Source organism: Primulina huaijiensis, chromosome 4 (genome assembly GCF_012295235.1).
Source record: "Primulina huaijiensis isolate GDHJ02 chromosome 4, ASM1229523v2, whole genome shotgun sequence".
In the NCBI taxonomy this organism is placed as follows: domain Eukaryota; kingdom Viridiplantae; phylum Streptophyta; class Magnoliopsida; order Lamiales; family Gesneriaceae; genus Primulina; species Primulina huaijiensis.
In genome coordinates, this window is record NC_133309.1 from 18,762,235 (window position 1) to 18,774,358 (window position 12,124).

General features: G+C 36.2%; 1 protein-coding gene across 1 annotated transcript; it reads left to right on the plus strand.

Moving 5' to 3' along the window:
* Positions 1-1,048: 1,048 nt before the first annotated feature.
* Positions 1,049-7,466, plus strand: LOC140975337 (alpha-1,4 glucan phosphorylase L-2 isozyme, chloroplastic/amyloplastic-like). The gene is made up of 15 exons (XM_073438997.1): positions 1,049-1,453; positions 2,004-2,236; positions 2,332-2,433; positions 2,961-3,137; positions 3,229-3,504; positions 3,721-3,992; positions 4,346-4,463; positions 4,533-4,976; positions 5,074-5,226; positions 5,337-5,465; positions 5,575-5,811; positions 5,944-6,020; positions 6,141-6,327; positions 6,872-7,072; positions 7,196-7,466. Exons 1-15 carry the CDS (start codon positions 1,243-1,245, stop codon positions 7,310-7,312), a joined length of 2,934 nt encoding a protein of 977 aa, XP_073295098.1. The 5' UTR covers positions 1,049-1,242; the 3' UTR covers positions 7,313-7,466.
* Positions 7,467-12,124: the final 4,658 nt, after the last annotated feature.

Here is a 12,124-nt window from a genome sequence, read left to right on the forward strand (position 1 = left end):
TAACAACTTCATCATATCATGCCGAGATTGTTGCACTACATGAAGCAAGCCGTGAATATGCGTGGTTAAAATCAATGACCCAACATATCCAAATCTCATGCGGATTATCATTTGACGAGAAGCCTGTGATACTATATGAAGATAATGATGCATGTGTTGCTCAAATGAAAAAAAAATAAACAAAAAGCGACAGAACTAAACATATTCCTCCTAAGTTCTTCGCATTCACCAAGGAGCTTGAGAAGAATAAATATATTGATGTTCGTCACATTCAATCAAGTGAAAATTCATCAGATATCTTCACAAAGGTACTTCCTACAACAATATTCAGAAAGCACATATATATAATATCGGAATGCGCAATCTACGAAATTTGTGAAGAACTGTTCGTGTCAACATAAGGGAGAGTTTACGTGACTGCACTCTTTTTCCCTTACTATGGTTTTTATCCCAATGGGTTTTTCCTAGTAAGTTTTTTAACGAGGCAATATAAAAACACGTAATGAAGACAATCATTATGATCATCATCACAAGGGGAGTGTTGAAATTTAATATTTTAATATTGAATATTTGAATATTGTATGTTGAATATTTGAATATTGAAAATTAGGTAAAATTAGGTGTTGAATATTGAAATTTATGTGTGATGATGAAGGTAATGATGTAATTTATTTTTGGATTATTTGTAAAGATTTTCTATAAATAGATATCTCATTTGTGAAGAAAATCACAATTGAGTTGAGAGAAAAATATTATAAAGTGTGTAGTGTGATAATTTTGAGAGTTTGAGATTTTTATTTTTTATCGTAATTTTTACTTTTCCACAACAAAAATTAGATGATCGGAGAGTTTAAAATAAGTTTTGAGGCATGTCAGGTATTGCAGTATAATTTTTTCTGATATAGGGACTGGACATTAATTTGTGTCATTGATTAGAGATTTACCACTAATTTCCCCAATATTTAATTTACCTAAATGCCTATCATACATATGTTTGATAATAATTTAACAATGTACGAACAATTTTCGAACATCCATTTCGTTAAACTCAAGAGAGATTATGAATGAAATACATATAAAAATATCTTCTCCTCAGCAGCGAAACGACGAATCCACTATCTTCTCGTGCGTGACATGCTCCATCATCTTCGAATCTTCCAACCCCATCATCCAAAATTCTCTCTGAACACTCCCTGAACGCACAAGAACTCGGAGAATTTGTGGGTATTTGAGGTGTCATCGATGGTGGTTTCGGCATTCTCAGCGTGGGATTCGACTTCTCTTCTTTTATCTACTTTTAGCAGTAATCCTAAGCGATCGAAGAGGGACTTGGTGTTCAGGAAATCATCGGTGGGATCGCGTGATTATGTGAGGAGATGTTTCTTTGTGAAGAGTGTGGCGGGTGAGAGACAGCAGAAACTCGAAGACCCTCCTGCCACCATTCGAGAAAAAGGTCTGGTTTTCACGCGAAATGGGCACCGATTTTGGAACTAAATGATCTCGTTAAAGTAGTATAATTTGACATCGTAGTTTATGCTTGCTTTACGATGGGTTGAGTTTCGAAAACTTTTAGCTCTGTTGAATTTCAATTATATGTTCTTGATTTGTTTAAGTAAGATACATTCATTAGTTGTAGATTTTTTTTTACTTAACTTTGTCACGCATTGCATTCGTGCAGTAGTATTTCAGATTGCTGTATAATCTGATTTGGCTGCTTGGGAATATTCACTTTTTCCTTTTCTTTTTCGTATCTAAGTTAGAAATGCGAATGTAGCTTTCATGTGTTCTGAAAAGTGTCAATTGTTCTTTTTTTTTTTTTTCCCCTTGAATAGTCTCGAGGTATCTTCACTGCATGCATGGGCTTCCACTTAAAGGCTATAGCAATAATCTTGATTCTCATCAATTGCAAGAAAATTGCACAAATGTGAAAGGTTAAACATTTTAGCTGTTTTAGATCTCCGAACTGATTATTTTTTCTTTGAAAACTTCTTTTGTTGATTTAGGAATGGTATTAGATGCTCTTAGTCCGGATTCTGCATCTGTTGTATCGAGCATCAAGTATCGTGCCGAGTTCAATCCATTATTTTCCCCCGTGGTGTTTAATCTTGCTAAAGCATACTATGCCACGGCTGAGAGTGTTCGTGATATGCTCATTATAAATTGGAATGCCACAAATGAATATTATGAAAAGCTGAATGTGAAGCAAGCCTATTATTTGTCGATGGAATTTCTTCAGGTAAGCTATTATCTCTGGCCTCTGCGTAAAATGTCATGGACTTTAAGATTTGTACGCAAAGTTTCACAATTTAATCTCCTAGTTTTATGCAACAGGGTAGAGCACTGTTGAATGCAATCGGTAATTTGGAGTTGACAGGGGTTTACGCAGAGGCGCTGAAAAAGCTTGGACACAATTTAGAAGATGTAGCTAGACAGGTAGGAAATGCTTCTGATAGTTTTGTAGAATGTGTGTATAATGCAGTAAGCCTAACTGAGTTAGCAATTGATCGTCATTAATGTTGTGATATATAGGAGGTTAAAGTTTGTGGTTGTACGCTCTCATAAGTTAGGATACAATTTCCCTTTCCTCTGGATGTCCTGACTGATGCACAGAAAGAAATGGAAATAAATTTGAACTGTTTAAGAAAGGTTTTGTCAATTCCTGAAATGCAAACTTAAAATCTTGTACTGATACATGTTCTTTCTCCATCAATACTGAGAGAATGGTAACTTTAAATGATCAGTTAGAAGTGAACCTTAAGTAATGGTGGGTGATAAGATTGAACTTAATCCATTTAATGGATATCATGAAATAGTGTTTCCGATGCCTTGTATGTTTTATTTGAATTAAAAAAAATAGCTTTTAATCATCGTATAGAAAGAGAAAAGGGATCTTTTCATGACTGTAGTTTAGCAAGTGTTATTCGTTCGATGAAAGTATCAAACTATACGTATGATTGTAGGAACCAGATGCTGCACTTGGTAATGGAGGTTTAGGACGGCTTGCATCTTGCTTTCTAGACTCCATGGCAACTCTTAACTATCCAGGATGGGGTTATGGACTTAGATACAGATATGGTCTATTCAAGCAGCTAATCACAAAAGATGGTCAAGAGGAAGTTGCAGAAAATTGGCTTGAGGTATTCTCAGTCTATGTTCTTTTTATTCAGGTGTAGCATTTCTATATTATTTTCTTTTTAATTTTGTCAAATGTTTCCTCATTAAAATTAGATGGGAAATCCGTGGGAAATCGTCAGAAACGATGTCTTCTATCCAGTTAAATTTTATGGAAAAGTCATTGAAGGTCGAGAAGGAAGGAAGGAATGGGTGGGAGGTGAAGACATTATTGCTATTGCCTACGATGTTCCAATACCAGGATATAAAACAAAAACTACACTAAACCTCAGGCTATGGTCGACAAAAGTTGCTTCAGAAGTTTTTGATTTACATGCATTTAATGCTGGTGATCATGCAAAAGCATACGAGGCCTTGAAAAGGGCTGAAAAGGTCTACTCTGGTTCTTCCATGTACAAATCGATTTTCGCTCTCTCTTTTAAACAACGGAATGTTTATACTGCAGTACCTTTTTAATTTCAAGGGGTGGAATGTGCTAAATAAAATGCATAGCTTCTATTAAAAAAAATGAAATAATAGAAAATTCCGTATTGAAGAACCTTATATTATCTAGTAAATATGATCCATTCCCTTTTATTTTTGGACCAGATCTGCTATGTTTTATACCCAGGTGATGAATCATACGAGGGAAAGACACTTAGATTGAAGCAACAATATACCCTATGCTCAGCTTCTCTTCAAGATATTATAACCAGATTTGAGAGGAGATCGGGGGAAACTGTGAAATGGGAGAATTTCCCAGAGAAAGTTGCTTTGCAAATGAACGATACTCACCCAACTCTGTGTATTCCAGAGCTAATGAGAATATTAATAGATGTGAAGGGTTTGAACTGGGAAGAAGCATGGAAGATCACTCAAAGGTACTTTATTTCATTGCTTTTTCAAGTGAATCTGCCGCTGACTCATATTTGATTAGATCCTTTTGTGTTTGTTACTACTTACTATCATTATTTGTATCCCCTATGTGCTGTAAAAAGCAACTCAGATGACTGTTTTGCCACATATTTTTACTAATTCTTGTGTACGAGGTATTCATATATGATTGTCGTTAAGCATCATTGAGATGTTGATGTAGTTGTTATTTGTTAGATTTTGTGTCATGTCTGTGTATCCCTGAACAGTGTCATTTTGCACTAACAGAACCGTGGTTGTTATTTGTTAGATTTTGTGTCATGTCTGTGTATCCCTGAACATTGTCATTTTGCACTAACAGAACCGTGGCGTACACTAACCATACCGTTCTACCGGAGGCTCTTGAGAAATGGGATGTGAATCTTATGCAACAACTTCTTCCCCGGCATTTTGAAATTATAAGAACGATCGAGGAAGAGGTATTTTACATGTTTCGTTGCTTAATACTTAACTTTATCCATCCTTACAAGCTGATGCCTTTTATGCAGTTTATTGATAACATTATCTCAAAATATGGCACTGAGGATCTGGATCTCCTACAGAAAAAGCTGAAGCAAATGAGAATTCTTGATAATATGGAGCTTCCTTCTTCTGTCCTGAAATTACTTATTAAGTCACAGGAAATTATTTTGGCCAAAACTGTTAAAGAGGATAAAGATTCTGAGTCAGACAAAATGGCAAAGCCTATCTCGCAAGACGAAGTGAAAAAGCCTAATGATAAAGCTGTAACAAAAAAACCTAAAGACAAGGATAAGAAACCTGAAATCTCAAAGGCAGAGAAGAAAGTGAAGTTGACATTTGAACCGACTCCAAAGCAACCACAGCTGGTCCGGATGGCTAATTTATGTGTTGTGGGAGGGCATGCAGTAAATGGGGTTGCTGAGATTCACAGTGATATTGTCAAGAAAGAAGTTTTCAATGATTTTTACCAGGTAATCAAAATATGGAATTTGATTCGATATTGTTTTGCTGCTACAGTACCTTTACCATTAGAGTCGTTGCCAACTGACTTGTTTTTGTAAGTGACAGTTATGGCCTGAGAAATTTCAGAATAAAACTAATGGGGTGACTCCAAGAAGATGGATGAGCTTTTGTAATCCAGCACTCAGTAAAATCGTAACCAAGTGGACTGGGTCAGATTACTGGCTAATAAACACTGAAAAGTTAGCAGAGTTACGGAAGGTATTCATTCAAATCTTGTTCATCATTTAAATCTTTCATTTAATTGATATCAGATTGAATTTGATGTTACAGTTTTTGGCAGTTATCATGATTTCTTGAATTGGCTATAGTTTGCAGATAATGAAGAACTCCACTCTGAATGGACTGAGGCAAAGAGAAACAACAAGAAGAAAGTTGCATCATTTCTCAAGGAGAAAACTGGATATGTTGTTAGCCCTGATGCAATGTTCGATGTTCAGGTTTTCCCTATTCATTGTCCTTAAGCATGAATATATTCTTTTCATTTTCTACTTCGTAGATTTTACCTTCTCGCGAGCTTAAAATTTAATAAACTTAACGTTCTTCCAGATAAAGCGTATTCATGAGTACAAACGACAGTTGTTGAATATCCTGGGTATTGTATATCGCTACAAGAAGATGAAGGAAATGAGTCGTGAGGAGAGGGAAGAAAAATTTGTTCCCCGAGTTTGCATATTTGGAGGAAAAGCATTCGCTACGTATGTCCAAGCTAAGAGGATCGTAAAATTCATCACTGATGTTGGGTCAACAATAAATCACGATCCTGAGATAGGCGACCTTTTGAAGGTACACTATGATGAGATTCAAGGAAGATTGCTAACCAGAAACGAAATTCCATCAAACGCTCTCATAAGTCATTAACATGACGACTTTAGAAATTCTTGCATGTGAAAAGAATTGTTTATTTTTCTGTTTTAGGTCATCTTTGTCCCGGATTACAATGTCAGTGTTGCAGAAGTGCTTATCCCTGGAAGTGAGCTATCTCAACACATCAGGTATTGTTATGACTTAAAAAATTAGAGCTTCTATAATCTTGATTTTCTGCATAGTGCTACTATTCGTATACCTTCTAAGTAATCGGGATCCCATCCTTATCTATACTTGAATTGGTGTAGCACTGCTGGAATGGAAGCCAGTGGAACAAGCAACATGAAATTTTCAATGAATGGCTGCATCCTTATTGGAACATTGGATGGTGCCAATGTTGAGATCAGGCAAGAAGTTGGAGAAGACAACTTCTTTCTGTTTGGTGCTCGGGCTGAAGAAATTGCTGGCCTTCGTCAAGAAAGAGCCAAGGGAAAGGTAAACACTTATATCTACCTAAGTTATCTTTATAGTTTTTTTTTAACTCATGGTAAAAGCTGTTGGGGGATTACATAATCATTGAAACATTGTGTTTGGGTTCTATAAAGTATAATTTGAATGGAATGATTTGTCAAAAAGATGCGGTACAACACAACTAGGAGTTTTAGTGAAGATGTGATTTTCAAACAAGGCATCTGGTTTGAGTGATTTGAAGTCAAAGAATTTCAAATGTGTAATCTAAATCTATCGCACTTGTTGGTTGGATGGTTTTAAAAGCCCCGAATTTGAAATTTCGCAGTTTCTAATATACCTTTATAGTAAGGACTGTAATATATTTAAAATGTCACAAAATAAGACATTCTAAATCCATACATAAAATATGTCCGATCTTACAATAGCTTTCTAAAGAATGGCATAGATGGAGATAAACTTAATTGTTATCTTTCAAAGATTCAGAAGTAATGTAAATCAGGTTAGATACCAGAATCTTAACCCTTAATTGCTGCCTAGGCGATTCTGAAGCATTCTTTCTGGTCTGCAGTTTGTGCCGGATCCTAGATTTGAAGAAGCGAAAGCATTCGTTAGAACTGGCGTATTTGGCCCATACAACTACAACGAACTGATGGGATCCTTGGAAGGAAACGAAGGGTATGGTCGAGCTGATTATTTTCTCGTCGGCAAAGATTTTCCAAGTTACATAGAGTGTCAAGAGAAAGTTGACAATGCATACAAAAATCAAAAAGTAAGATGTTTTCTTCCAATGCAACAGGCATAATTACATAAGCTGCTTGTAGAACGACTAAATTTAGAATCATAAAATTCGAGTATGTTTCTCACCATGCATTTTTCAACGTTGTTGATGCAGAAATGGACTAAAATGTCCATCTTAAACACAGCCGGTTCGTTCAAGTTCAGCAGCGACCGCACGATCAACGAGTATGCAAGAGAGATATGGAAGATTGAACCTGTTGTTTTGCCATAGAAAATTATCATAGTTTTGGATGAAAGCAACTTTTTACAGGTATACTCAGTTTAGCTGAGTTGCTTCTGTTTTTATTGTTGAATCCATTCCATTGTGATAATGGGCTTCTTTGATGGGCCTTCGTTTCTTTCAATGCGACTGTTTTTGAGTCCAATACATAAACTAGAAACGAACCCAAAAGGACCTCTGGCCTAGCCCGTTGATAGTATTGTTGTACACATAATTAAAATAAAAAAGTTTGGGATGTTTGTGTTGTGAAAAAATATATATATATATAAATGGTTCAGGTTAGTTAGGGTTGACGGGTGATTTGATTTTTAATTCATCTCGAATTGGTTAAACTTGAATCCAACTTAACTCAATCCAATTTTTTTGGGATCTAATTTCAGGTCCAACTCGATTTGATCCCGGTCCTAAACCCCCGAATTTAACCCGATATTTTTCTTGTCGACTCGGGTCGGGTTCATTGTTTACATGTTTTCCCAAGATATCAAAACGAACCTGATCGAAAAAATTTCAGATTAAGAAAAAATATGCTGGGTTGAGTTGGGTTCGATTAAACCCAATTGACCTGAAATCGGATACCAAAAAAATAATTTGTTTTCATAAATTATTGTGCTAGCTAAAATAATGCTATCATATATTATTTATAATTATAATGTTGCTATTGATACATCCGTTGAAAAGTAAGTTAGTTGAAATTTCTAAAATAGGTTTATAAATTAAAGTTTTCAATTTTATTTAACTTTTATTTCATATGTTGTGTCAATGTTGATCAATATAAAAAATTGTAAAAATATGAGTAGTGGAACTTGAAATAATTAAGTTATTTTTTGGTTTTGAAGATCTTTTTATCGTATATTAATATCATCAATTTAAAAAACGAATAATATTTTTTGTGCGAAATATTTGGATTTTCTAAACTATTATTATTTTTAGAGTAATGAATCATTTGAACTATTGGAATACTAAATTAAAATATTTAAACACATGAAATATAATTATCATATTTAGATAAAAAAAAAATTTATTATCATGTGTTTAAATTAAAATAGTTTTATTATGATTATATGTTGAATTTTTATATTTTATTTTTATTATTTTGTTAAATAATAAAAAAAAATTGGGTTTGAGGTTTGATTGGTTAGTCAGGTTGTTTTGGATTTGGTTAGTGTTTTCGGGTTGAGAATTATTTTGTAATATCCATGTTTCAACTCGACTCAAATACATTCGAACCATCCGAATTGACACTCCTACCCCTACCTCCTTTTATCATATGCAAAAATGATAACATGAGAGTTAAGTGACAAATATATTAACACCGAGAATGCTAATGAAGAAACCCAAATTTTTTTGGGATGATTTACTTAAATTCAGAGTTTAAAGAAAAATAAATTGTAATATCCAAGCCTAGTGATCGGTACAGTTTAAGATTTCATATGTTTATGGACTATTTGGTTATGTTTAAGCATATTTTTAATGTTAAGGATTGTGATTTATGGTTTATAGTATTGTTGTTTATAGTTGATGTGTGGCGTTATTGTAGCGTCGTTGCGATTTAATTCATGGTAATTCGTATGTTGAGCCAATTGTTATGAGGCCAATTGGAGTGGTTAGATAAGACATAGAGGTGTAACTTTCTTATTTTGAGTTTTGTTCAAATCATTGTGGAAGGTAAGCCAAAAGTGCCCCGAAGTGTGTCGTGTGTTTCGACGTTCCTCCAGTGACACATGGTGGGAGATTTAGCATAACTTGTAGTTTACCATTTTTCCAAATTATGAAGGGAAAAGGTGTTTCGGAGGCGATCTTTGGAGAAGCTGTGCGCAGAGTAACCAGAGTGCACCCGCACTCCAAAAGTTAGTGCACCCGCGGTGACCAGAGTGCACCCGCGCTCCAAAATGTAGCGCACCCGCGGTCTACTGTTTCAGATTTTTGGATGAGGTGCCGAAGGCATAGCGCACCCGCGGTGCAAGGGCTAGCGCACCCGCGGTCTATGAACAGTAAAAACGTGTTTTCGAGATTTAAGTGATATAATAGAAGAGTTGGTTCACTTTTCCCTCATTTCTCTCCTCACTTCTCGATTCTTCACTCCAAGGAAGAGCTAGGGTTCTTATTTCCTTCAATTGTTCCTTTGATTCAAGCTTCTTGTTGGAATTTTGAAGTGAGATCAAGTTCATTTTGGGTTCAAGGAGCTAAGGTAAGCTTATGGTTTAGTTATTGTTGGATTTTGATGTTGGGGGAAATTATGGAGATTGTGATTGTGTTGGTTTTATGAAGTTTATGGTATGGGTTTATGATTATTGAGATGTTGATGGTGAAGTTTATGGTTTATTGTTGTAGGTTGTGTACCAAGAGAGTAGATTCAAGGTTCCAAGTGTTGTAAGTGGAATTTCATTTCTTGTGCTCACATGATAATATATGTATTGTGTTTCAATGGTTTTAAAGTGTTATTCCCTTCCATTTGATTCATGCTATGTATTAATACACCTTGTTGTATATTAGAGGCATTTTATGTCTCAACCATGTCAAAGGGAATACAAGAGAAAAGATAGTCTTCAAAGTGTTTGTTTTAATGCCAAAGAGAGAATTCAAATGTTTTATTGGATTGATAGATACATAGCCAGAGATTGCATGCAATAAGTTGATCAACGACCATAGGCTTATATCCCTCAGAGTTATCGATTCATATCGATGGGATAGAGGCACAGAGACAGAGATACTATATAGATATCAATCCAACAGAGAAAAGAGAAATACCATCGTTATTGTTATTCATTCTATGATATTCATGTTTCAGAGTTGATGGTATTTAATGTTTTCAAAGCCACGTTTTACAGAGTATGGTATATGTACATTGCTATGTAAGAGTTCCACTTGCTGAGTTTCATACTCATTTCAGTTATTCATGTGATGCAGATAAGAGTGACGGGCCGGGACGTTGATTGGAGCCGGGGTCATATGCATAAGAGAGGGAAGGAAGAAGACTATTTTGCAAGTATTTTGACATGATCACAAAAATGATGTTTTGTATTTTGTTGCCTTATTTGATTGATCATGTATTAACTTTTGTTTATATATTGTAATGTATTTTAAATCCTTCCTCCCTTCAAAGAAAATTTTAAATTTCCGCTGCTATTTTATGAAAACGGATCAGAGCGTTACATTTAGTGGTATCAGAGCACCGTTCTTCGGACCAATGCATATGACTTCGTCTACTTTCAACAGTCCGGGTATGTCTTCTTCTACATCTAATTATTGTCATTGGTTGATATGTATTATGTGAGCACATTGTAGGAGTATGCCTCCTAAGAGAAAGGCTTCAGAGGGTGAGGATAGTTCTTCCTCTAGAGTTGTCGATGAGTTCGACAAGGTACTGAAAGAGCAAGCTAAGGTCCATAGTGAGCAGATCCAGCAGTTGCTCCGTATGCAAGGTACAGGCCAAGGTAGAGGTCAAGGGAGAGGCCAAGTGGCTCAGGCAGTTGGGACCGATGGGATCTTTACTGCTTTCAAGAGAAAGGATCCGCCGAAATTTACAGGAAGCACTGATCCATTGGTGGCTGTAGAGTGAGTCAAAGCTCTTGAGGCGATTTTTGATCATCTCAAGTATGAAGACAAAGACAGAGTGGATTGTGCAGTATTCATGCTAGTCAGAGCTGCACGCATTTGGTGGAATGCTACCAAGGTAAGTGTTGATGTTCCAGCATTGAAGTGGCAAGAGTTCACAGATCTTTTCTATGTCAAGTATTTTCCGGATGCACTTCGAGTTCGGAAGGTGACTGAATTTTTAGAGCTGTGTCAAGGAGGTATGAATGTTGACGAGTACATTTTGAAGTTCGAGGAGGGCTGTCTGTTTGCTCCTTATATTGCCTCGAATGACAAAGATAAGGGTGCTCATTTTATTAGAGGTCTTCGAGCAGAAATCATAAGGGACATCAATATGTCGAAGGCGGTGACATTCAAAGAGATTGTGTCTAAGGCTTTGTTGGCCGAGCAAGATGAGAAAGATATTGCTAGAGAGAGACAGGCAAGGCAGCAGTTTGTTGCTCAAAGAGGTCAGGGTTCAAGCCAAAGAGGGAAAGGCAATTTCAAAGGGAAAGGCAAGTTGGAGCCGAGTCCTAAACCACCGACAGTTCCATATGATCCTGAGAAGCCATTGTGTCCCAAGTGCAGTAGGCCTCACAGGGGTGAGTGCAGGTTTGGTACTAATACATGCTACAGATGTGGCACTGCAAGCCATATTGCCAAGGACTGCCCAAGAGGATCGAGCAAGGAGAAGGTGCAGGGTCGCATCTTTACCATAACAAAGGAAGGTATAAACCATGATTCTTCTGTGATCTCTAGCACTATTTTAATTTCGGGCAGAGTAGCTACGACGTTGATTGATACAGGTGCTACTCATTCTTTTATGTCTGAACTATTTTTGAGATATTTGGGTATAGTTCCTTCTGTTATTCCCCTCCAGTTTAATGTTGTTTTGCCTTCGGGAGATGTGTTGTGCCCAACATCTATTGTGTATGCGTGCTCTGTTCAAATTGATGGGCGAGTTGTTTATGCCGACTTGATTGTTATTCCGATGGTTGCGTTTGATATTATACTTGGCATGGATTGGCTATCAACCTACCGTGCAGTGATTGATTGCATTGCTAAGACGGTGAAATTTGCAGATGATGGCAATAGGGAAGGTTTGTTCGCCAGTGCAGGTACTTCGCTGATCCTTCCTTTTATTTCGTGTCTTGAGGCTAAGAAGTTGTTGTTTAGAGGTTGTGATGGGTTTTTGGCTTCGATTGTGGATATGGATAGAATTGTGAAGTT